The sequence below is a fragment of the Battus philenor genome, unplaced genomic scaffold, assembly GCF_028537555.1.
Source record: "Battus philenor isolate CCGP_79_NKW_IND1 unplaced genomic scaffold, ilBatPhil1.0.hap1 SCAF_10, whole genome shotgun sequence".
Lineage (NCBI taxonomy): Eukaryota > Metazoa > Arthropoda > Insecta > Lepidoptera > Papilionidae > Battus > Battus philenor.
In genome coordinates, this window is record NW_027181662.1 from 3,589,641 (window position 1) to 3,616,806 (window position 27,166).

General features: G+C 32.7%; 1 protein-coding gene and 1 long non-coding RNA gene across 2 annotated transcripts in view; one reads left to right on the plus strand and one right to left on the minus strand.

Annotated features, from left to right (window-relative positions):
* LOC137926736 (C3 and PZP-like alpha-2-macroglobulin domain-containing protein 8) overlaps nucleotides 1–27,166 on the plus strand; it is a 158,157-nt gene that overhangs the window by 97,494 nt on the left and 33,497 nt on the right. The window contains exons 9-11 of the mRNA XM_068770426.1: nucleotides 5,927–6,044; nucleotides 14,468–14,607; nucleotides 24,049–24,240. Coding sequence (XP_068626527.1) covers nucleotides 5,927–6,044; nucleotides 14,468–14,607; nucleotides 24,049–24,240 — 450 coding nt within the window. The remainder of the gene's footprint in view (nucleotides 1–5,926; nucleotides 6,045–14,467; nucleotides 14,608–24,048; nucleotides 24,241–27,166) is intronic.
* Nucleotides 17,001–19,664, minus strand: LOC137925144 (uncharacterized). The gene is made up of 4 exons (XR_011107657.1): nucleotides 19,587–19,664; nucleotides 19,225–19,288; nucleotides 17,871–17,929; nucleotides 17,001–17,121 (listed from the first exon to the last, which is right to left on the minus strand). It is a non-coding gene; the product is annotated as an uncharacterized lncRNA (long non-coding RNA).

Consider the following 27,166-nt stretch of genomic DNA (forward strand, 5'->3'; position numbering starts at 1 on the left):
CAAAAATAATAAAAACTCTATTGAATTTCATGTTATTTATTTTCAGTAGATGGCGCGTTTATGACGATTATAGATTATTATAATGATCTTACTTAATAAAGCTCCTTTGACTTTAACCGATTCTTCCGATTTCAAACGCCATTACTTATATATTTAAAATGCACTGAAACGTGATTTTTTTAAAATAATTATGTATTAAAAAAATTCCTCGTTAAACAGTTTGCTTTGGACTTCGCGCTTTTGACAGTTCGCTTTGAACTTCGCGCTTTTGACAGTGCGTTGTGATTTCCGCGCTTCTGACAGTGCGCTGTGAACTTCGGTCATTATTATAAATTACGTAATTGATATATTTATTTCACATTTAATCAATAAATAAAGCGATCAATATAAAACAGGATAAAATATTTTTTTTTTTGGAAATCGACTGGCTCAATTACTTCCGGCAGTACAAAGCTTGTCAAGATAGTTACGAGTAGTACGCCATGAAGATATTTACCTAAAAGCATCCAAATAGATCAAAAAAGTGAAGTCAAAATATTAAACAATTATCAACGCTCGTAGCTTTGTACAAACACCGACCGGTACTAATGATTCCAACCACCGTTATCTGTTAGCGTGTACGTAGTAATATTTGGAAATGAGTATTGGCCATTGTTCTAACCATTGCTATCACGATGCATTGCCTTGTATCTGTTCTATTGATTGATGAATAAGCTTATTAGATTTGAGAATTAGATGACTATACTTATCAGTTATATATCTAACTTCTACAATACTCTAACATGATATAATACAGTAATCAATTGTTACGCTTTTGTTTATTAAATACAACATTTTTTATAAAATATTTGTAATAAATCGTAATTTTGGCCCATAGAGCCCACTGCAAGGTATATACCTCACGCGAAGATGGGGATTTGGCGATGGGATGGATGGGGATGTTGGCGACCGCAGTGTAATATTATGATATCTATAAGACGCTGTGAACAGTGGCAATTCTATATAATTAATGTACAAAGTCTTAATCTTATAAGATTGTATCATAGAAATCTAACGCTCGAAGCAAGTCGCAAGTCTCAGTCCTCTACAGCTACGACAGGAGATTTCTAGTCTAAGATACACGCTGTACCTAGCTAACATCACATAATAACTTAATATCTAAAATTACTATCAGTATTTATACACACACACACACAAACACACATATATATATATATATATATATATATATATATAATTTACATATATATATATGGATATAATATATATATTTATACATATATACATGGATATTTATATATATATGGAAGCGTCCTGTATCCAGGTTCACTATTGAAACACTTGCTTCATCGGACATGAGCTGACGGACCCTTCTGTCCCGTGAACTCATGTCCGATGAAGCTTTCAAAGCCTTAAGGCTAACAGCATTAACTTCATCACGAAAAATGTAAATGTACACCTTATTTATCCTTGTAGCCTTCCTTATCCTTTTTATTAGCCTTGTAACTTGGAAAATTTTAGCACTTCTCCGATTATTAATCCGTATCTAATTTCAACGTTAAGTACCAAGATTATAAGGAAGATTCGTTTAAAGTACCTTTCTTTGCGTAAAAAAAAATCTCAGCCCTTAAGCCAAGGTAAACTGATAATTGCTATTTAATTTACTGCCTTAAAAGATGTTAAGGGCGACTTATCCCCGAATTCAATTTAATTTCTTCTTGATAATGAACACCGTTACTCTCAACTTTATTAGAATATTGCTTCTCTAATTAGTAACTTAATTTGAAATGTATAATTAATAAATCGCAGTCTTCACATTACTAAAAGCACTTTTGTTGGATATAACATGTCGAGATTCTTCTCCCGTGATCTTAACCACGTCGTTGGTTCACTCAGTTGATGATCTACCCATACCGAGTCTACTGGCTCATGAGAACCTTACGACCCCAACGGCCATCGGTTGCACGAGCCATTTAGCTGCCTACTGCCAGTTCAGGCAAGCAATTCTTCGAGCTTTTGGACGAAATGATGTTGCAGAGCTTCTCTAATGCTGTCCGGTTCGTTGATTGATTTCTTTATCGAAGTTGGACTTACCATTAATTTTCTTATTATGTTATTGGTTGTAATGAAGGTAGTCGATAACGCCCAGCGACTTGGCCAGTAAAAATGACAGTAATAAAACCACGTAGTGCTCAGACCAGATATATATACATACTTACATTTACAAATATATATACATTTCATTCGGAACAACTAATAAATTTTTCATGTGTATATTATATTTATGATTAGCATGCTTTTTTGTGTGTTTGTATTTTTAAATTATATTTTTAAATTGCTATAATTATTGTGTTTAACAAAAATATTACTATTTTTATTATTAAATACGCGAGCGAGTTCTAGTAATTCTTCCTGAGAGTAAGAATGAAATTACGAAACCTTTACTGCAGGTCTCTGGAAATAGTAAATTTTCTTAACTTATTTTTAATATTATATTATAAGTAACTCATTGAAGTACCTATAATTTCTTAACAAAAAGATACATAAAACAGACTAAAAATTTCAAATTAATTTAAGCATTTAATCATACTAATTTTATGTAAAACATAGTTATGAGAACAAAGTTCAAAATGCTTATAATATAGATATATAAAATAACTAGGAATAAATTCATAGTTAATTAATACGCGGTTAATGTGAAATGGCAAGTAGTATAACAACAAAATCTTTCTATAACTGAAGGATTGAGACCTGTACAGCGAACACTGAACCCGACGTCATTTGAAACAGACTTCTAGTGCACCGTTGGTAGCTTTATTTTTTTAAGATAATGAAAGGATTCTAATCGGTGAAGGTGAAAATCCACTGTAATTTGGCCTTCCTCAACCAACTACGCGGGCCGTCAGCTCCGAGCACCGTAATTGGACCCTCTCCCTATAACACGGTGTATCTATGGAATGCTAAGAAATTATGTGTCATGATTTTCAGAGCAATCAAGATTTTTTGTTTTAAATAAATCTCTTAGTCAGGTATATTTATAAATCATTTTGCAAAACTAAACCCTCTTAAATCTTATACGATAATGAAGGAACTATTATTGACTTAAAGTTAAACTCTAAAAGTAATTTAAGTTAAACAGACAGCTATGCTTGGCTCTCTGTTGTAATGGACAAACTTCGTCTTACGGTCCGTAGATCATTGAATAACCTTATTGTACTAACAAGTTTTTTCTTTAACAATATTACCTTTCACATTTGACCTGAGTTGGTTGTCAAAGGAATAATTTCTACTGGTTTTTCGATTATACAATAAAAACTGAAAAAGAAAGCCTATATGTCTCTTTGTTAGATGTTATAACATGATGTTTATATGGTCTTTGAAATTCACATAACAAACAGTAGATGTATTAACCATATATACTAAACAAACATATGTAGCTCTGGCTTTTAAAAACAATTTTTTTTCCTTACTATATCTTAGTGGAAGTTTTATGGAAGTCTTTTTGATTAATATCTGAATAATTAATCCTAACAGCGACGTTTAGCATTTTACTATTTGTACATGTCTATAATAAAAGGAGACGTAAGTTGCTAGCGCTCCATTCACCTCAAGTATAACGGGTCTATCAAGTTAGACTTATGACCTAAGTGGTAGGTTTATGGAGGCCTCGATATGCATTAGCGTTCATGTTTACCGATATCCAATTCCGTTAATATTTCCTAATTAAAATACGATTTTGGATTAAATATACTAGTTACAGTAAAGACGTAAGTTTATCGGTTTTTTTTTTTTTAATGGTCCCCGCTGTTGGGGACCTCTCGTTCCCCTATCTCGTGTGGGACAGGGACTTTTTAATTCTAGTAATTTATTCATATTTTTTTTATTATTATTATCATTCTTCTCTTTCATATATCATCTTATCTGTCGTACTGTTTCTTTCATTCTACAATTTTCCCAGTCTTTCTCTTTCATTCCATTAGCCATACATTCATCCTCAACCACTACATTCTAGGTTTCCTTACTATTTTATTTTGCAACATTATTTATTGTTCAAATATTTAACACGTATTATTCCTTTTATTTCTATATTTTAGTGTTCGTTTTATTTTTACTTATTGCATTTATTACCACCTTCCTGCAGTTGCTGAGGAAGCATTCTCTCTCCCCTTCGTCTTGCATGATGGCCGAGATATTCCTTTCCTCTATCTTTTTGCCTATCCGGCATTCGGAATCTGCGCGCAGTCTTCCGAACGCCGGACAGTGGGCCACAAGGTGGACCACGGTCTGGCTTACGCCCGGTTCACAGAAGCACGAGTTTAACTTCTTCCGAACTCAGCTGTCGTCCGTCCACTTAAACCAAGGCGTACCTACGACACCTCTACCAGCTCGCAATTGCCATACAAAAACCTTTCAAACACGTAAATTATTACCACTATTAATTTTCTTAACTTGGGGCTATAAATGTATATATTTAAATTTAAATACAAATTTTACATTTAGTTTTAATCAATGAACTTTTCATGTAGAAGTTGTATGCATCAATTAAGGACACATAATTGTATCAATTAACACGATCGTGTAGCAGTTATTAAAAACACTAACGAGGAACGATTAATCCCACTCAGGTTGCCGTATTGCACAAATTTCAGTCATTCGATTACACAGCGGACGCAGTACCTTGCTTAAATTGACTTCAAGCGAAGAATAATTTACAGGCCTACAATAATAGGATTTTATTCAGTACATTTTACGAACTGGTAGATTTTTATTTTTTGTTTATGATATAAAAAACTATTAAATACTTTTCTCTATCCGGTATAATATTTCTGTTGGTTAAAATTTTGAGAGGTACAGACATAACCTTATAGATAAGTTATAGACCCTTTTTAGACCAATGCGTGCTTTGATCTCTTATAATAGTAAGTTGAATGATGGCAATGTAAATGGGTTCTTCTGGTAATTGTCCCATAACGTGCACAAGTATACATTGAAAATGATCCTAAATGGATAAAAATGTAAATATATGTATATAGTGCAAACACAGACGACAAAAGAGAGAGAAATGAAGCTCATTGATGCCTTAGAAATGTGCTGCTGGAGAAGAATCTTACGAATATGTCCGACTTAAAATCGCACTAAGCAAACTTACATTCATAAATTTTAATTTTTTTCCAACGTATATTTTATTGTCCTACTTTTCACGCGATAGCCGCCCACTGAAAGGCTTCTGCGCTGCTCGCATCTAGCGATTTCCTGCAACCATAACTTTGACGTCGGTCCATTTAGTAAGAAATCCACGCCGCATCTGCCAGCATATATAATTGACAATAAAAATAAGTACAAAAATTGTACATAAAATTTGTTGACAAAAATAGGCACTACAATAAAAAATTATTACTTGAACTAAGATACATGTATATACAACCATGCCATTGTATAATAAATAAAAGTTTTTATCTATTAAGAGGTGATAACTCACACCTTTACTTTGTAAGTTAAGAGTGTCTTAATTTTGTTCTCTAAATCTCTAACGCTAAAATAAAGAAAGTCTGTACTGATAAATATAACTGGCGTCAAATATTTTTAAAATCTCGCAGGTTACGCTCTTATAGATAAACCTGTACTTTTCTTTTACGATATGTTCGGTTAGATATATACCACACGATGCTAGAGAAATAATCCCATAGATTTATAGTGTACGATAAAGTGTACGATCTAGTTGTCATCTAGTTTTGATGGTAATATAAAGTGCCCTTAAGGAATTCTAGAATAAGAAAGGTAACAGGGGGCTGACGAAAACCGTCTAACAATTACTCTGAACAATATAACTCTACCAAGAAAACAAGGCGGAAAACAAGTAGAAAATATAATTTGTTAATGTTACAAGAGTGATATTTCAGAGATGGAACGATCTCTATTCCCCCAGGTTTCCGGTGACAGCTGACATGGCCCCGGTGAGCTCTCTACTCGTCTACTACGTGACGGAGGCAGGAGAACCCGTGAGTGACGTCGTCAGTTTCCACGTGAGGCTGTTACACAAAGAGGTAATTTAAGCTTTATACTATTACTATTATAGTTTAATTTTGTATAAACTGTTTTATGTTTCGTAATAATTAATTATACAGGATTTAGAGTTTAAATGGCATTTCTCATAATTGTTACGTACAATAAATTATAATTAATAATCTAATTATTTTTTTAATAATACATGGAAGAACTGTAAATAAAATAACGATACTTTCAAATAAAAATTAATGTAAGGAAAAATAACAAAGCCGCTTTAATAAAAAAAAAATTAACATTTTAAAATAAGAAACATGTCTTTATATATCTTTAAATTTCCTAACTGTTGACATAGTAAACACGGACGATCTTGTTAAAATAGACGGAACAAGCTGGATGAAGGCTGATGGCATCGGACCCAGTAGATAATCTTTGGAGGAGACCTAAGTTCGACAATCGACGTTCCGAGGTTAAAATGATAATGTGTTTAAAAGTGAAATTAATAAAATAAAAACGAATTAATTCTAGACCAGTATTGCAAATCTAGAAACGGTTTCACAAAACGAATACCACGCACCACCGCCGCACCGTTATCTAATATTTATTGCAATTATAAGGCTTTGTCTAGCTCAGCGGGCGTGAAATTGAGCCGCCGTTTACCGAGCTTAATTAGTGTAATGTTGATTTTGAGATCCCCTATTGTCTGCGACAAAGTTTATGGCGCGCGTTACTTAACAGAGCTGATTACCATGCATTTCACTTTGCATATTACTTAAACTTAGACCACTATGTGACGTAAGAGACGAAAGCTTTCTTACATGCTAAACCTCTCCAATATTAAAGCATAATATATCAATGTCTCCCAAAATGTTACAGGGAAATCCCTAGATGTACACGCGAAAGTCAACGGGAATCTACGTAGGTGTGACAAAAAAACGAGTGTTCACAATTCGTAAACTGGGGTTCGCGAAAATATATCACCTTTCAACAGCGAAGAAGTAAAATGTAAAAGCTTCTCATAAATCACACATTTATTAATTATAAAGTCAAACTCACTATACATTGAATATAAAGCTTTATTAATAGAATAATAATATAACAGTTAGCCCCTTAGCTATGATTTAACGTTTTCTTTTTTTTACTAACGTCAGCTTTTATCATCGATGTCCCCAATACAACTTTATGTAACATTATTCTACAATTTCACTAACAATCCCTTGCAAGGGGTTTTACACACGACCACATATATTTCCTCCTATCATTTAATTGGTATCAAAACAAAGTTTTTATTCATAAAAACAAAACTCAAACTTGTTTTAGACAACTGGAATCAAGAGCCAGAGCTGCAAAACTTACTCGGCTATAACTAAACAACACGGTTTCAGCACGACGGAACGTCTATGCCACGCGACTTTTTCTGTGGTTAAAGAACCTCTTTGGAACATAAAAAAACATATTTTTTGACTTAATTTGAAAAAAACAATTTGTCTCTTTTTGGACATCTATATATAAAGCTAAAAGCTTTAAAGAGATGATTTTGTAACACATTTTCCGTCAATTAATGGATGTATCCTCTATCACGAAATAAATGGAATCGGAAACAATGACTAACATAATGATATTAAGAAAAATCGGATTACTATATACTAATATTAATTATTGTTTACTATTTGTCGCTGTAGAATTTGTAATACAAGAAATTATTGGAATGTCGTGTTCTAACAGAGTTTTAGAGTGATAACTTTTTACAAGATTTCTAAGAAATAAGTATAAAAGTTTTAAAGCTTTTACATAAATAAAAAATCATTCTGTAGATTTATTTTTGTTACATTTTGTACATATTGAATTTACAATGGCAATATCACTAAAAGTTTTTTAATATCCGAATCAATCTATATTGAGAATTACTCTATTAATTTTTGGAATTTAATGTCTGTGTTCTGATGATCTCTATCATCTATTGCGAAAGATAAATAAACTAAATAAATACATAAACTGAAATAAATTAAAAAAAAATGTTTTGATCGTTTTTATAAATTCTTATAAAAACTATCGGACAAGATATTAATTTCGATGATAGATAATTTCATCGTCATCGCATTGCATATAAAATACAAAAACCTCAAATATTGAAAAAAATGTATGAGAAATATACACAAATTAGTTTATTTCCTTCTATACTTCTTTTTTTAATTTGAACATATAAAGTAGTTATAATTTGTTTCGAAGAAAAATCAAAGTTGAAAAGCCCTCTTGGCTCTGCAACGTTAGAAATAAATTATCTACGAGTAAAATAAACTAAGTATTTCGCTTTTAGTTCAAGGTCACCTTAATGATACTAGAATTCTGTAGAGAGATCTTGCCTAACTTAAATCTGGGTTCAGCAATTGAAGTAATTAGTGTACAACGATAAGTCAGGTCAAAAGCCTTGCGTCTTACGTCTTCCAATAAAAACAATCTACATTTGCAAATTTGTTAATATAAAACAATTTTATTCCGAAGCATCCAATTAGGTAGCTAATTTCATTATCTTTATTAATTGAATGTAAATGTCATATTTCTATTAAAATTAAACTCGACCTTTGAGGTATAAGAAAATTTACTAAAATGTTGACTTTTGATTTGTAAGTTAAATAATGCGGAATGATTAACTTTTAGCTGTTATCAATTGTGTGTTCAAAATTTAACATAACATAAATCTTTGTCGAAGAAAATGTTTTTGTATGTCGCCATTTATTCAATAATGAAGTCTGAAGACTTAATGCTCACTGCTGCTAAAGAAACGTCGTACTGCGATGTAAGTAGGATCCAAGTAGGTGGATCGGTGACATAGTTAAGGTCGCTAGAAGAGGCTGTATGCGAGCAGCACGAAAAAAGCCTTCGTGGAGATCTTTGGAAGAGGTCTGTGCTTTGAGTCTACGATGATGAAATACCTGATTGTTTAAACGTAATTATCCAGGGCAGACGAATATAAATAAGCTAATTATTAAAGGATATGAATAACGAAGAACCGATGAAAAGAGAATTGTCTTATTAACCTCTAACATTTTTAAAATGTTGATCGATTATAATATCAATAGATTCATCGAAACTGTGTTATATTGATAGTGTTGAAATCATCAAAATTAAATGTTATCTGTAAAGTTAACGTAGCACTTTTTTACAGAACAACCCTCTGAGTTTATTTCTCCGTCATTTATAATAATTGAGTTCTTCGCCTACTTTAACCAAGAACTTTATATAAGTATATTTTTCATTTATTCATGTCATCCGAAACAGGATTATTCCCCAAAGATAGCCATAATAAAAATAGATCCCACATTTTACTAAAATATGATAAAAACTTTCACAAAAGAAACCATATCTGTATATAGGTACGTGACTACAGTATTAAGGCTGCTTCCCACCGGTCTGATTTGAAATCTTCAGGAAAGGCATTTGTTCAGCATTGCGTGTCCTATCGTTGCGATGATGATAAGCGGCTATGATTTTACTTTATTCTTCTTACATATCTTTATTCTTGCTCTTTTCGTATTCAGCGACTTTCCACGGGCTTGATTATGTGGTCGATTCACCTAGTCTGGGGCATATCCTCGCTGTGTCTGCACCAGCTTGTGATCGCCACTCGAAAAGCTTTTAGCCCCAACGGCTATGAGGAGTATAAATAAATCTCCTTCTCAAACATTCCATTCATGTCCATTTTGAAACTCGACAACAGAATTGATGACAAATTCTTTTAATATTCTATAATTCTAGGGTTTTCTCAAGGCAGTGTAAATTGGATCCACTTATTGATTCGACTTGATTAAACTTGGTAGGTGGTCATCCACATGGTCTTTAGTCAGTGTCCATATGGAATACTAAAGAAGAAAGGTGAGGTTCGTTGTCAGAGGCTCTTGCGTCTAACAACTGATTATCTGCATAGAGATTGTTTGTTTTTAATTTGTAGAAATTGGTATATCGCGTAGCTTGTGACAAAAAAAGAAAAAGCCAAAGCCGTGGTTTCCAAGAGACCAATGAAAATTCAATATTAATTATCTGAAAGGAGGTTGAGGCCAACTTTATCGCTCTATAACCTCTCCCTGTAAAACAAGCAGTGACTCCTAATAATAAAAAACTTTGACAAAATATGTGGTAACTGCGTTAAAATTATATAGAGGGTAATTGACAGCCGTAAAATCTTTCATGAGGTAAACGTATATCTTACTTGCAGTCAAATAATATATAGTACACCCTATCTAAAAATCAACTATTTCAAAATTAATAAATTAAAAAATAAATATCAATAAACATTTACAAAATTTACGGATTAGTATATTTTTAATACCAGAAGCTATAGATCTGTTGCGTAGTAATAGAGTTCCTTAGTGATTACTTTATTATGATTTGAAATAGGTATAAAGCTTAAGAGTTTTTTTTCTGGAAAACTGCCTATACATTCACCACTTTTAAGTTTTTACAACTGCAATCAATCATACTGTAGATTGCTTTTTACCAAAAATGTAGCATTAATGAACCGATGGGACCGGATATTATGTATGTGACGTGTAACATATACTTGAGGTAAAGTTTCGCGAAATTAAACATATAAAGGACAAAATTGAATACGACATAAACAAAGGAAGAAGTGGGCACGAAGATGGCAGCTTCCTTAAACAAAGACAAAGAGCCTTATAATCTGTAGACACTAAAGATTATCAAGTTATAACATTGCGGTAAGTAATATATGAGGTGTCTTCAGGAAAAGTTTATATTTCACCACAGCAAAGTTTATATATGCCTTTGATAACTCGGTGGTACCTGAAGAGCAAAACTTTCTTTACTATAACAAAAGAACATTGCTCTAACTGTGAAACTTTGCACACGTCAAATCGTCTTTGCAAAGCGTTCGCAAAGTTTTACCTCGCATACTGATTTCCAAGAACCTGACACAAATCTAAAGCTTACACTATTAAGCATCAGTGACTTTGGTTCTACACACATACTTACAAATACTCACACATACGTACATCTATAAAGACATTGTCAGCGAGCTATCCCGGAATTAACTCGAATGCATGTGACAGCTTTATCTACTACGATAGATGCATTGGCATTTGCTATTTCTATTTAAAAGGAACCAACAAATTCAATATCAACATTGCATATACCTGTCCTATTTAAATGTAATTATGTATTGACAAAGACGTAATTTTAGAATTCAAGTAAAAATAGTTTTAATTTCGTACATGAATTAATTAAATTACATTTCAATTAATGTATGGTATCCCCTGTCAAAAAATCAAGAGTTTAAAAATACTAAGGTAATTAGGAATATAAAGCGTTTTCTCAATTCGGAATACTACATATCAAAATTAATTATGTTTTACTATCAGTTCCATGAAACTTTGTTCTGGCAGAAGATTTGGGCGCCGGGCCAATGCAAAAGAAAAATAAATTAATGTTTATTGTAATTACATTTTAGAGTGATCACATCTGACATTGTTTGCTTATAAGTGAACTATTTATTTATTCTTTTAAATCGTTTGCAGCTATTTCCAATCGCCCTGTACGAGTAGAGTTGTTTTGAGTTTATATATTAGAACACATTAAAACCCGCTCCAGAATTTATAAGTTGAAGATATTTTAAGTAAAATTATCGACTATAATATTTGAAAAGTTTAAAAAATATATTTTACATTGAACATATCACATTACCCTAATTTTTAAAAGGAATATTAACGAACGTGTCGTTTTTGATTACATTTAATGGTATCTCTAGTTTCCATAAATTTTATAATTACTGCTCAATTAAGTTAATAGAAACCTTAATTGGGGAAACCTAAAACCGTAATTTGCTTTAATATGTTTTAATAGCAAACCGTTAATTTTAATATATCAAATGATATGATATTTAAAAATTATGGAAAATTTCTCCATTGATATTAAGAAAAACGAGAGAATAATTAATGTTACTAAAATATCTTCAAGCGTCTTCCTACAACCTAAACAAGAACCTTTCGACCTCGACTACCATCGTTCCACGAGCAAAGTGCCTCCTCGCTGTCACTTTCTAACTGGACTAGCAATTCTTCAAGCTAGTAATTCTCCGAGCATAGTCCACTCCATTGCTCTCTGGATCACCTTGAGACTACTTGTTAGGCCCATGGTAAATGGCAAAACTTCAGACTAATATGTCTTCACTGACAACACACAGACTTTTTATATAAATATTAGCTGATCCCGCAAACTTTGTTTTGCAAAAAAAAAAATAGTTTTTAATTAACAAATAAAAAATAATTGTTGTATGCTGTATTATAAAAAAATAAAAGCAAAAATTTTGACTAAAAAAAATTAGGGGTGGACCACCCTTAACATTTAGGGGGATGAAAAATAGCTGTTGTGCGATTCTCCATTCTGACCGATATGCACGCTAAAGTTCAGGAAAATTGGTTGAAATGTTTCGGATGAGTTCAATCACGCACACCGTGACACGAGAATTTTATATATTAGATTTTTTGCATCCAAAATATGTGCTCCTTCCTTAGTCCACATTGCTCTCCAAATTTTCACTCTACTCAGTACACTAACAACAACACAGATTCGAGCAGGAAAGCCTTGCCTTTACTGCCTCATCAACCATCTGAGTGTCTTATGTAGGTTCAGAAACCCGATTTTCCTGGTTTTAGTATAGTTCACGGACCCTTTTGTTACGGGAACTCATTTCTGATGAATCTGCCAAAGTCTTAGGACTAACAACAAAATTATCTCAGAAACAATACAATACAGTACAAAAAATGTTTTATATATTCAATTACACCAATACCTCGCTTTGCGTCGTTTCGTTTTGCGTTTTTTCTAAGTTGCGTCGTTGCTTAATTACCACTAATTTTCACTGTGCGTCGTTAGATTTTCGAGGTTGCGTTGTTTTGGGTTCGTTTTCTTTTTTTCTAAAAGAGTGCAACACTTTTGTTTCTAATCGCGCCATGCCATCAATACTCGGATTTCCTTTCTAGCTAAAAGTCAACGTAATTTGAATACAGTTTTATTTTCACTTTGTTTTGCTAATTTTAGGAGTTCAGTTTCAATCAAGTAGTGTGATGTGCTTTTTTAAAAGAGAATAATAAATTTATAAATTTTTACGTGTTATTTCTGGTTACAAAAAAAAGTAAATATTATTCCAATATTATTCCAGTTATATTATTTTGGTTTATTACATGTTTATTTTGTTCAATTTTCTTTTTAAAAAGTAGTTTTTTCGTGACCCTGGAGGTCGCTTTTACCTATCTTCAATCTTTACATGGTTTGCTATAGAAAATCTTAATTCACTTTGCGGCGTTTCAATTTGCGTCGTGTTTTTTTGAAACGTAACCACGACGCAAAGTAAGGTATTGGTGTACTTCATTTTCCGTTAAAAATACATGTAGTTAATTAACTACGTCGCATTAAATAGACGTCTAAATGGGAAACAAGTTGTCATCGATACAAACAAACAATTAAGTCCCGAGACTCATAGTCTGAATGTTGACAGTGTCTAGATGTGTATCGGTATATACGTGCTTATACAGACAACGCTAACGATTACACAACTAAGAGGACAATCCGTTTGTACTAATGGTGTATACTGAAGCTGTTTACTGTTCTATTGTTAATTTTATTAACTCAGCTCGGAAGAGAAATCTCTTTCACTTTCGTTTTTATTTCTTTGGTTAGTTCGTTATTTTCGCTTATATTATAACATGTCAATTCTAATGTTTAACTAATCATAATTTATTTGATATACTATGCCAATAAAAAATAATTGCTGTCCAGGAATTAAAATATCAAATTTTCAACTCAGTGGTAATTATACAATTTGGTGAACTAATAGTTTTGAAAATAAAATTTCAATGTGATAGATAGTTTTGTGGAGATGGTTTCTGATAAAAAATTATTAGTTATATAAATAATTATCGCCTTTTACAGTGAGCTTTAGTTGTGCATGGTGATTGTATAAAGCTGTGAAAGCTTTATAAGGGTGAATAGATAGGTAATTTACTGAAAATAATATATGGTATCCTTATCCTATCGACGTAGCCCGAAGAATTGCTCGCCTGTAGTGACATTGGGCACATCTCTCGTACAGCCGATGGCTGTTGAGGCTGAAAGGTTCACGAGTGGCAAGCATTAGCTGGTAGACGCGCCATGGATAGGTTACTCTACTTGTTGGACCGACGACATGGTTAAGGTAGTGAGAAATCGCGTGAGAGTCGCGGAAAATCGCTGGATGCCGACAGCGCAGGACCAGTCATTAAGGGGGTATTTCGAGGAAGGCATATGCCTTGCAGTGGGCGACCATCGCCTGAAAATAAGAAGATACCCAATCCAAAAACAAAGATGTTATTTTCGTTCCACACCTCAGAAAGCGACTAGCATTTATCGCACACTAGATTGAACGTGTGTTAAATATACTGAAGTAGTTAATATTTAATAATGTATTTCACAGGTGGCGGTAGCTATAGAAGAAAGACGATGGTGGTATCCAAGAGCTGCGTTGCAACTTCGTGTCCTCGCTCCACCAGATTCGTTGATGTGTTTGATCGGCGCCCGATCTCCTCCTGACGCTCGCTTCGATCCTCATCAGCAGTAAGTTTGTTAATTTTATTTATTTATGTATACATTCTTATGCTTATAATTATAGTTCTTATTTATGTCCTTCAAATACAATGTAGCTTTGTCAATCTATCCTGAAATCTTAAAGCTAGAATCGTCTAAAAACTTAACTTTCTACGTCGTATAATAAGGAATATACATCGTAGAACACTCGTAGAACATAAAACTTAAATACACGCTAAAAATGTTTTCGGAGATATCATAATTAAAAAATGCATTTGAAATAAGGATAAATAAATCACAGTGTTATTCATTGTGATAACAAAATACCACAAAGGCATCGGGTAACCGCTCTCAAGCAACGAACACTCTCTCTGATAGTTTGACCCCAGCATCAGAGATTGACCTTCCACGAGTGAAACCAAGTTGGTTGGTCTGCATAAGTATCAGCTTCTCTAAAATTTTACTAAACTTTGGTAGTACTGAAATTAGTCTGAACTTTGAAGGGTGTGTAAGTTTGTTCATAAACGTTTTCATTGTAATGGTTAAATTTAATTATATATAACATCATTTTAATCGATGGAAGCCGGCGGCTGCACTCAGGCGGGGAGTTGTGGAAATCCTACGAGAGCTTCATTGTATTTACTGGCAATTTAATATTTAATCTCCTCGCGCACAGCATCCAGTAACATTTCCGACAGCGGCTCGCAGTAAATCATTCTAGTGCACCTACACGCGATCAGATACGGTCCATTAATCAGACGCTGTGTCGAAAATCACACGTCAACTATACAATGTATTAAATATATGAAAGTGAACGTGGGGTAAATGGAAGAGGTGTGATAAAATATTCACACGGGTATTAAAAGTAAATTACTTAATAAAAAAAGTAATTCTCATAGCTATTAAAAAAAAACTCAACTATGCAACATTTTAATTTGCAATGCATTTCCTTACATTTACTATTTGATCAATATTGAGGAGTTTTAGGTATTTTATGTAAAAAAATTTCTAAATTTGAAGTTAATCACTTATATAGATGCTTATATTAAATTACCAGTAACCATTACATCATAGATAGTGAAGACAATTCTAATTTTTGGTAGACATACATTGATTTATTCCATACATTGACCATACAAGAGGTATAGTTAAATAAATACTTATACATGTATATACATGCATGTATATGTATATATATATATATATATATATATATATATTCTTTTAATTTACTATTGTATCTATATTTTATTCAATCATTTTACTACTCTAGTGATAGTAAAATAATTTTAATTACATAATCAAATTAGAAGCTCAAAACGAATAGCCATCTTCGGTGAAAGGACTTTTATACACAAAAATCTTTTTGGTTTATAACTTCTAGGAAAAACGGAGTAAAAATTTTCGGGCCTTAAAATGATTATTTTTTACATTTCGTATCTAAAAAAAAAAACAGTGTCGTTAATCATAAAAAGCCACTCCGTTCACGCTAGCCTAGTTTAAAATCTACTTTATCAGGACAGCAAAAATGCTACTTAGATCAAAGGGAACAGCGCGACAGTGGCGGCAAAAAACTAATCTTGTACTAGATTTCTCATTACAATTGTAAAGGCGAAAGAAGACCTGATTTTCTGCCTTGCTTTCAGTCTCGTAGCAATAATTCCAATATTAACAATAGAGAGATAGAGAGAGAGAAATTCAACAGACAATAAATAATCACCTATTTAATGTCTCTCGTTTTAAATCAAGAATTATTTATAATAATTATTCAAATAAAAATTATTACTATTTATTCAACTTAATTACGAGGATAACTTTATTGCACCTTTTTGATCTTTTTATTAATGTAATTAGACCAAAATGTAATTAGACGGCGTTTCGTAAGATAAAGTTTTCAGCTGTTCTAGCAAATTTATGACTTTATTGTTATTGATTTAGTCTTATTTATAACTGTACTCTCGTCACATATACTTAAAAGTTAGATTGGAATCAAACAGGTTTAAAAGGTTGAAATTAAATCTGGGCATTTTGAAACATATTCTGTGACCGTGATAATATTAAAGAGTTAATCGAAAAAATGGCTACAAGTGTCAAGACTTAAATTAAAAGTATAAAAGTGACGTTTATCACTAAGTATCAAGATTAGCGCGTTTCCTCTTATATTATTATGTAAATAATCGTTAACCAAATTTTTCACCTATTTTTTTAAAAAAAGTCGTCGTATTTAAGAATCAAAATGCCTTTTAAGATTAAATAAAACATCTTGCCTCTAGCTGAAACATTATTTACAGACGTTAATGTACTGTGAAGAAGTGACAAAGGAAATATCAGATAAAACTTGTATACATTATACTCACGCATATAAAATTTGATAGCAATAGATTTTGATGAGGGATAAATAATAAAATTTATGTGCTAATAAGAATAATACGTATTTATTTCAAATCATAAAAGAACAGCGATGGGAGAGAAAAAAGTGATGAGATTGCTTCTAATAGTTTCTTTATTCATTTTCCGTGGTCGTTATTTAAAACCGAAAGGTACCTGTAAAACGATATAAATATTGCAATCAATAAATAACCAAAAGCATTCACTCTACATTTAGAGGATTATTTTGACCATTGCGGAATCAATGGTAGGTCAAACACTGCTGGGGCCTCTAAACTTTGAAGCTGTGACCATGGAACGGCAATTACAGGTGTACGGCGTCCTACAAGGTGCAAAGACGGATTTGTTAATGTCTTCGGTAGTCATTGCATGCACGCCGTTTCTAATCACTCTTATTAGATATCAATGAGCGGAGATCTGTGTCCAGCTGTGTGACTTCATATGTAAATGAAGTTGATGGTGGTCTGTAAGGATCTATTAAAATTCTTCATAACCGAGTTTTTATTTCAGAACTGACTTTAATATTGTGAATTTATTGGAATTCAATGCATATCTATGATAAGAGGTGATCATTACGAGACTTGTGTGATATGCTATATATTATTAGTCCAATCTCCCTCAGTATGTGCAAAATGACAACAAATAATATAACAGATGATATTACGTTGTTTATCATTTAGGATGAAATATAACTAAGAAAATGCTTCAAAGAATTCTGCAACTTGTACTAAAGTATCTCCTTAAGAAAGTTCTTATATATTTCGTTGGCACGCTATCTTCAAGTTTCTACATCTAATGATCTGGGGAGCGTTTGATAAATTGTGCCGCGAAGGAAAATATATCGTGCCAAGCAGCGCGCACTTTAAACTTGGGAGTATGCAACTTGACACGCTAAACCACTGTACCTTGAAACTGTCCATCATGAACTTTTCTCCTTCCGTTGTTAAATTCTTTATTCTTTCACCTGTAATGGAAATATATTCTTCAATAACAATTATATACATTAGACTATCAAAATCGATCTTTGTGTCTAGTCACGCAGTTTTTTTTCTTTCGATTTAAAAGCTTTCAAATATAAATTCCGATCTATTCGAATCCAATATATTTCTTTGTCAAGTAAAAATAGTTTTGTCATTAATCGTCGTTGTCTATCATTTTTTCTATATTAATAAAGCAAACATACGGATTAGTTCAGTGTATTATTAAAAAAGGTGCCTTGCTCTCCTTGCGCCTTCGATAACAGTCAATTAATACAAAAGATTAGATGGAAATGTATTATAGAAGCTTTTACAACTAAAAACGAATCATCTTTTGTCTCAAAAAGATAATCAATGACTCGTTTCTGCAAAGGAATTTGTATATGAATAAAGTGACACTAAATAAATCACATTGTAATTTTTGTTATCAATGCCTAGTCCTATTGATCCTATTGGAAATCTAAGGCGAAGGATAGGTCGTGTAATGGACATTCTGCCATTGAAATGATGATGATGTAGTATGTGCGTTCAAAGTACATTTAAATACTTAATATAAAATATGTATACTAGTCGATTTCACCTTAGTATTTAAAAAATCTAATATCGAAATTTTTATCAAATTGATCAATTATGCAATAAAAAGGTTCGAAAGTTCGCAATGAGATCGAATCACCGATGTAACTTGAAGAATTGCTAGTCTAAAAAGGTAGAGGGCGGGTCACTAATGATATCCGTTGGAGATGAAATATTTTCGAGTAGTAGCTACTCGAAAATATCAGAGCCGGCAGATCACGAGACGGTCCGACGAAAAGTAAAGGTCACGATAAGTAGATACGATCTAGATACGGACAGTGCAAGACAGGCATCGCGGCGTTCTTTGGTGAAGGCATACGCCATGCAGTAGGCATCGGTTGACATGACCATGCTGATAAACAAAATAGGTGGTGACACGTGAGTGTCACTTGAGTATGATTTTGTTATTTAACTTCTTGCTTTATGTCACATGTGTTCCTCAATCTGTGACGAGATAGTAAGTTTTTTTTTAAATCTATTAGTTATAAATATCACTTCACCAAACTATAGCACAGTAATGTTAACTCTCCACTATGGGCGGCAAAACAGTTGCATAAATGACAGGTATTTAGAAAGCCTAGATAACTAAAAGATTTTATCTATAAAAAGTTAAAATCGCTAGTTTATAACTATAATAATACTAATTCAATTTCGAATGCGCAATTAAAAATATCCCTTGCAACATGGTATATAAAAATATATATCTTACCATACTCATTAAACAAGTTAGGGGCGGCCTTGCTTGATGCCGCAACGAAAATACTCACAAACGCCTGTAAAAAGAAAATAAAAATACTAGTTTAAACAAGCACACATAATCTGATCGTTTATATTACGTAAAGTAGAATATTTGGTATACAAAATGTTATAAAATTAAGACATTTTAATTCACTATTTAATTAACTTCAGAATATCAAATAAATCAATCAACAGTCGACCAAATACTAAAACAAAAAAAAAGTAAATGACATCAGTATATTGTTTCATTTGTTATGGTGTGACTAAATGAAATAGGGATTAATTTAAGATATATATACATATATACCAGACAAGGCTAACATCTTAACTTACCATTACAGCGAACAAAACACGCAAGAACTTCATTTCGGGGGAAATCGTCAACAGATTCTGAAGAAATCTTGTCGTTACTGTATCTTAAGTACTCCGCTCGCTAATAACCGTATCTTTTTAAACTTTAACCGAAATTTGTACCCGCCAGCTGCTATTGTCTTCAGACGATTTAGCAACAATGGGGATCATTAAATGGTTGAACCATTTTAATGCCTCATTACAGTAATAATATCGGTACAAAAGAAACATTACTCACTCGAGTACGTTATAATCGTAATAATAAATTATTTTTAATTTGTATAATATGTGTAATTCCCCTAGAACTTAGATCAATAAAATTTAAATATAATTATTTTTTAAAATTTCGGAAATGTCTATTTAAAATGTAAAAAAATTACACAAATTACATTACTACTCAAATACATGGCACGTATAGAATCGATCGAGTAATAAGCCCATCCCGATTTTTAATATAAAATAACATATTTCTTCAAAGCATAAATCTGTATTTAAATATTTACCGATATAAATAAAAATAAATCTGTACTTCTCCTGTTCACGCCGTAACTTAAGAACGATTTTATCCACCTTTGTTTAATAAAATATCTAATATTTTCTGGAAGGTACTAATGAGAACAAATTATAAATTCCATTACACCCTGCACTTGCATTTTGGTAAATAAATCGCAAAGGCAGCCGTTGGTATTTGTGGCATCATCTTTAATTTTTTTTTCACATGCCAGTTACTTGTCGCCTATAACCGTGTCAAATAGCATTATATTTTAGCAATAACTTATTGTTTATCAAAATTCGAATTGAATATTCATAATTCAGACAAGATAGCGTCTGCCGTTTCAATTTTAATCCAGCTATTAAAAAAATTACATCACTTATAGTAAAAAAAGGTTATTTTCAACTCTTATGTGATAAGTTTTCTTACCAGGTTCAAACTTATTAAGACCACTAATTACCTTTTAATGTCATCAATTGTTCTTACTACATCATTATATGATATTTTTAACAGTTTAAAATTATCATAACTAATACGAAATGTTAAAGATTTATTAGAGTTTTTTTCAAAGATTTAAAATATTTATTTTAGAAACTAACTTTTGAAATCCAAAAAAGAAGAAATCAAAATCCTATCCGAGGCAAAAGTTTCAATATACGAATGTACTGACCCTGAGATCTTGTATAAAAGAATACTTCACCAGTTTTTGTTCCATGTCCTTTATTCAGAATACAAAGCGAAATAACTATAAGTAGGCTATTTACGTGACGGTGGCCTCTTTTACAATTTGTGTGTTTACTTCTGTGGCGCCATTTTTGCCGCCGAATATCATTACACATGCTTTACTATGTTATGTAGTATGTATGTAGCAATTGGATGGACCATTAAATGTTATGCATATATATGTATATATCTTTGTAGCTTTAGACTGCTTTTGGAGACAGGGTGCTGAGTAATTTATCACATAAATACACGTAAATATTGAAATATGTATATAACACTTATCCTAATTGTTTATTACTTTTGTAAGGCGTGATAGACGATGTAATGAGTAGTATCTGAGTTTGATTTCCTGGATGCAATCTTGTTTAATTTACACTTAGTGCATTTATTATATAGGGTTGCTACTTCTCACAAACAATTCTCCAGAGGATGGGCAGCAGTGTCCTTTACTATAATACCACTTAAATCTCTTTATAGTATATCTCCTAAGAGATATCTTTGGGGAACGACTATGCATTGTACTAGACGTCTATGTGCTGAAAAGAATAAGATAGAAGATACATAAGAAGGCTCTGGTTTTATCTAAACTAACCAGACTGAAAGAGAACATATGGAGACGGTCGCCTAGTATCGTTACTTATACGCTGACCACTCGTCGCTAAATCGGACAGTTCATCGAAGCAGACTTCATAACCTCATTCGCTTTTCATCGATGCAAACTTTTTAACCTCACTAGCTTACCGTACTGACTTCAATAATGCTTCCTTTATATCTTATTTCTTAACTACTTCTCTGTACATACTTCTTCTTTCATTAATCCAATTCGCTACGTCTTCACTTTGTCCACCTTTAAAGATATACCAAAAAAAAAAAACGTTTTTTCTCGCTACATTGTACGCCTTCCATGTATCGAACCAATAAATTTAAGTTGCGATCGTAAATCACAGTCTTCGATCATTAAACTACAACTTTTTAAATACCTTTCTGAATTTCGAAAGAAATGATAGAACATAAGGTTTTAAGTCTTGTCTTTGATACTAACCATATTATTATAAACAAGACGTGTGACTTTAATAAACCTTATAATATACTATATACAGGTTCTATTAAATTTATGCAGAGGTTTTTAACAGTAGATACATCCACTACTGGACATTGGCTTCATTCAAAGATTTCCGATAACACCGATAGAAAGCAATTAGCAACCGTCCGACTATCTTCACAAGGTTATCTGTCTAATACGATACTATAGCCCTATGTAAGATTTCCCCCCTCTGTCTAGAAATTGTAAATAGAAATATTGGCTCTGACAGTTTAATAAAACTAATAAAAAATACAACACTATATGATACTTAAATTACGTAGATACTATATAGAATGAAAAAAAAACATTAATCTCAGGTAACCTTGAAAAGGTCGCCATTGGTGGGCCTTTGTGATCAGTCCATGGATCATTCAGAGCGAGACTTCAGAGCTGCTAAGTGTTTTCTACTCTGCCAAATTTTTGATGATCAATTAAAAATAATATGTGACTATTTATCGCAATCACAGCTTGAAATTTAATTAACTTCACGTCGATAAAGTTAACTAACCTAGGTCACAGATTACTAGGTTTAAATAGCGTACAAATGCGAATGCCGGCGGCATTCGAATATTAATTACTCGCTTGCCTTAATTATTATGGGATATCAGTTATGGCGTAGCTCTAATCAAGCTAAAACTCTCCCGGCACGTTGTAGCACAAACGGGGTGTTGAGTGCTGCATTGCGGAAATCCTTTAGCATAAACGCCTTTGATGCCCACGTTGTACTCGCTCTCTGTTGAGTGCTTTCTAGTTTTCATACGCATTTTAGAAATAAAAAAAAAATCAAAAGCCCGTGGAACACGCATACCATAGAGTGGCGTAAAACTTTTTCAGCTTTACCGTTTTGTTGGCATCGTGAAACTACATATATTTGGTTTTAGTTTTGTATTGTATTTGTTTAATACATAGCATATACTTTTCTTTATTATATCTAATTCATTACGATCTGAATTAAAAGAAATGAACATCAAATTTTTTTTTTAAATTGATCAATTAATATTTGCAATGTAGAGAGTTATGCTCAGATCTTCGCTGGGAGATCGAATAAAAAATGAGGAGATCCGTTGAAGAACGAAAGTCACCGACGTAGCTCGAATAATGGTTGTCTGAAGTGACAGTAGGTGGGTCACAACCGATAGCGGCTGGGGCCAGATGGTTCTCGAGAATCAACAACAGGCCGGTAGAGCCGGCGAGCGTGGGTTCCTCGTTAAAGGGATATCAAGTTCGCAAGAAGTGTCTGGATACGGGCAGAATTTGAGTCTACGCCTTGCAGTTTGCATCTATAGGCTGATATTATGATAATATTGAAACAATAACAACATAAAAATTTGACATTATTAAAGCATCAAAACACGTGTTTAACCAATTACGTTCATAGTCGTCCGCTACAAGATCTACTTCGCTATTAAAAAATAATACAATAAGGATAATATTAAATATTAAAAGTAAAAGTAAGGAGGAAGCCCCCAATAAAAGAAATTTGTTAAAAAAACGACAATGTCGATAATAACGTCACGATAGAGAGATTACTAGATTGTTATTTACGAGATATTTAAATATAATCAGTCTCAAGTCTCTCATACGTAGCAGCATAATGTTATTGAATATGTTTTATTAATATCTTTTATAATTTTTATATTAATATGAAGTTACCTTATTGTATGTAACAATTAAAGTGACATGAATTAATGACAATAAAAATGCGTTGATATGGAATGTACCTAATATTATTATTATGTATAGTGGTTAGCTATTGCTAAATGCTTAAACGGATTTATATCTATTTATTATCAATCTGTATAAAGTGATCACTTTAAAACATTTTGCATTAATTTATTTTTTACTATTATAATGCGATAGTCTCATAACTTCCAATAGTACTAAGTCAGCAAGGTCAGAAAGTAAACAATCTTTCCTTTTCATGTTCATATTCATATATATATGTGTGTGTGTGTGCGTGTGTGTGTATACATACATATATATAAATATTTCGTATAATGTTCAAAACGAATATGTATGTATGTATTCGTTTTGAACGCTAATGATAATACGCTTATAAGTTATAGCCTTAACCACTACACTGACGACTGACACCAAATGAGCAATACACTGTTTACTAATACAGTTTTTATTTGTTATAACAGAGCATCGGAACACGAAGATCAACCAGGGCCGGAGTTCGTGTCAGCTGGCGTGTCCCTCTTCGTCGGTGGCGGTGCCTGTGGCGGAGGAGTGTTGTACAGGCAGAGAACCGCGCCTGCACCTCGGGCTCCCGCTCATTTGGTACCGCCTGCCTCTCATGACCGCCTATGGATGTGGAGATGCTTTAATTACACGTAAGTCTTACTAACCGAGATTTGTAACTAACAAAAATATAACTAAAATCGTAACTACATTGTATAAGGTATTAACTATAAGATAGGTATAACACATTCGATGACCGTTGGAGTCGAAAAGTTCTAGAGTGGCAACCACAAGCTGCCTCCCTCTTCTCTCTTCACTAGGTGGACCTATGAGCTACGCTAGCTATGAGTCAACGTGCGGAGAAAACTCTCGATGCATGCAGAGAGCTTCTATCAGCACATGCAATTATGATGATAAAGTGTCTCAAAATAAAGTTTATATTCGTTCAGCCAGGTAAGTAAACCGGTACACTGGTTTTTGGGTAGTGGATATGAAGGTTTTTTAAACAAAATGTACTATTTACGGACGAATTCTAGCTCTAGTAAAGGGTTCAGATCTACAGTAGTGAGAGATTTGACGCAAGCTATATTTTTTTCATATCAATTCGAATCCATGCAATGATTACTTCTAAAATAACGACAGGTGCCATAAGATCGTCTTGCACACTTGTTTTTTTTCCTATTAAATATTTATGAGTAAATAAATAAATGAAACGTTGATTGTGCCCAGTATCAGATGTTTTTTCAATATTCAAACGATTATTTCAGATATATAATTTTTCCTGACGTTTTATTTTTTTGTTACTTACTTCTCTTAAGTGGCTATAATACTTTTTGACATTTATTTGACATAAAAATTAATTCCACACGGAAAATAGAAGTCATCAAACTTTAAAGATCATTTGTGTGCATAGTTTTATTTATTTATACGTCCCCGTTTATAGAACCTCTCATTCAACCTCTTTCATGGATGGACAGAGCCTTTATTTATAATTTCCATATTGGTCTTTCGTTTTCTTAATGTATTTCATTCTTTACCGTACTTTTCTTTACAATATGTTTGATTCCTTTCTATACTTTCCTTCTATACATTGTCTCACTTCCTACGCCTTCTCTCCAGAATTCTAGAATATTATGTTTGCTATTTTCATCATTTGTTCACGTGTGTTTAGTTTATGAAGTCTTTCCTATGACCATATCTCAGGGTCTACTCTTCTAATACACTATAAATACAGAAACAAGTAATATTTAAAAATCTAAATAAGTTATTTAGGCAAATATTTTTATTTTAATATTTTTTATTGTACATGTTAAGATACATTCAAATATTTTCACGATAATATAAAAAACTACAAAGGGCGGTCTTATCACACAAAGGCAATCTCTTACAGACTACCATACTATGGAAAAGGTAGAAGTACTAATAATAGGTAGTTGACGTGTACAAAATATACATATTTACAAACAAACATACATAGACATACAGGAACATACGTACATATGTATATAACATATATATTTATAATAAATAAGTTAGCATACATATGAGAAATATAATACAATAATAAATAAAAACATCTAACTGATTTCGATCGCACTTGCCTCAGGAAGAATAAAGAAACAGAGGTTTTTGTTATTACCTTATTATGTCTATTTTTGTTTACGCTAAAACCTGATATATCAATGCGATCCCAGTGTAAAGTTACTGAAAATACTGTACACAAAGTCCGAGCTTTGGCTATAAAATAAATTATCAATTCAGAGCTGCAAACTACGATAGAGCCCGTTATAAATAAGTCACCAAGTTAACTCTCATAAATTCAAAATCTGCTGATTCATCTGTCCGGGGGGCGTAAGTTATGCGCGCGTTGTCCGATGACAAACTGCTTTAGCTGATGTTCGGTTTGGTCATCTGCACGAATGCTAGTTACCTTTTTTTGGCAGCCAAGTCAAAAACCTATATATAGGACAGAAATCTTCGCTAACACGCAATCAGCAAACGGTAAATCAATTCACAAACTTTACAAACAACAAAGTTTTCACGATCTCTCGCGAAGTGACTTCGTTTGTGAAGAAATTGTTACACTTGAAGTGAAACGAAACTTTTTTCATTCATACAATTATATACGATGATTACTTATTGATGTAAAAGTTTTAATAAGCTTTAATATAGAGAATATAAAGCCTTTGTCGAGTTTTGTGCCCTAGCAACAACACATTCGACAATTTTTTTTAAATAAAATAAAATTTGATAGTGATTGAAATTACGAAAGCGTTTACATGAAGTATGGCATGATATTATAAGACAATTTAATTTGATACTTTTTATTTCCTATATTCCACAGACATTAGCATCCGTGGCTTTATTTTTACAATAACATTTTTTTTCATCGGTGTCCGAATGTCAGTGTTTACTAAGTCAGTGTTTATTTAAATAACTAATAATTGGGCTCTAGGCCTGAAGGGTCCACCAGTGGAGATGAGTTAAACCTGGTTAAGCCTGGTTTTTCCATGTTGAACTGGCTAAGGTCTTGGCTGATGAGAACCGGGCTCATATGCGACCATTTCGATTTTGGTAGCCGTCTCTACGCAGCGCAAGTAGTCCTCTTCCTATGTTTTATCGTACCACAACGCCATGGCGTATACGCTATATAATTACTATGCAGGTGATCCCTATTAATGACCCTAAGTATATAATATTAATAATGATTGAATAAATAAGTAATACCAAAACAATCAGCAGTGGTATCCAATTGGTAAAGGACTTAGACTTGAGATCGTAGATCACATTCGCACTTTGTGCATTAATCGTGTAGGATTACCTCTGCTCATAAATATCTTTACAGAGGATGTGCAGCAGCATCCTCTGCGTATCTTATACCACACTGCAATCGCCAACCCGCCTGTCAAGAGTGGCGATTATAGCACATCCCCCATAGATATCTTTGGGGAGGCCTTTGCCTTGCAATGGACATCTATAAGCTACAAAACAGAAAAAAAAGATAGACGATAATATATTGTTAGGATCTAAACATTTTTTTATGAAGGCCCCGGTTTTAAATTGACAAAATTTACAGAA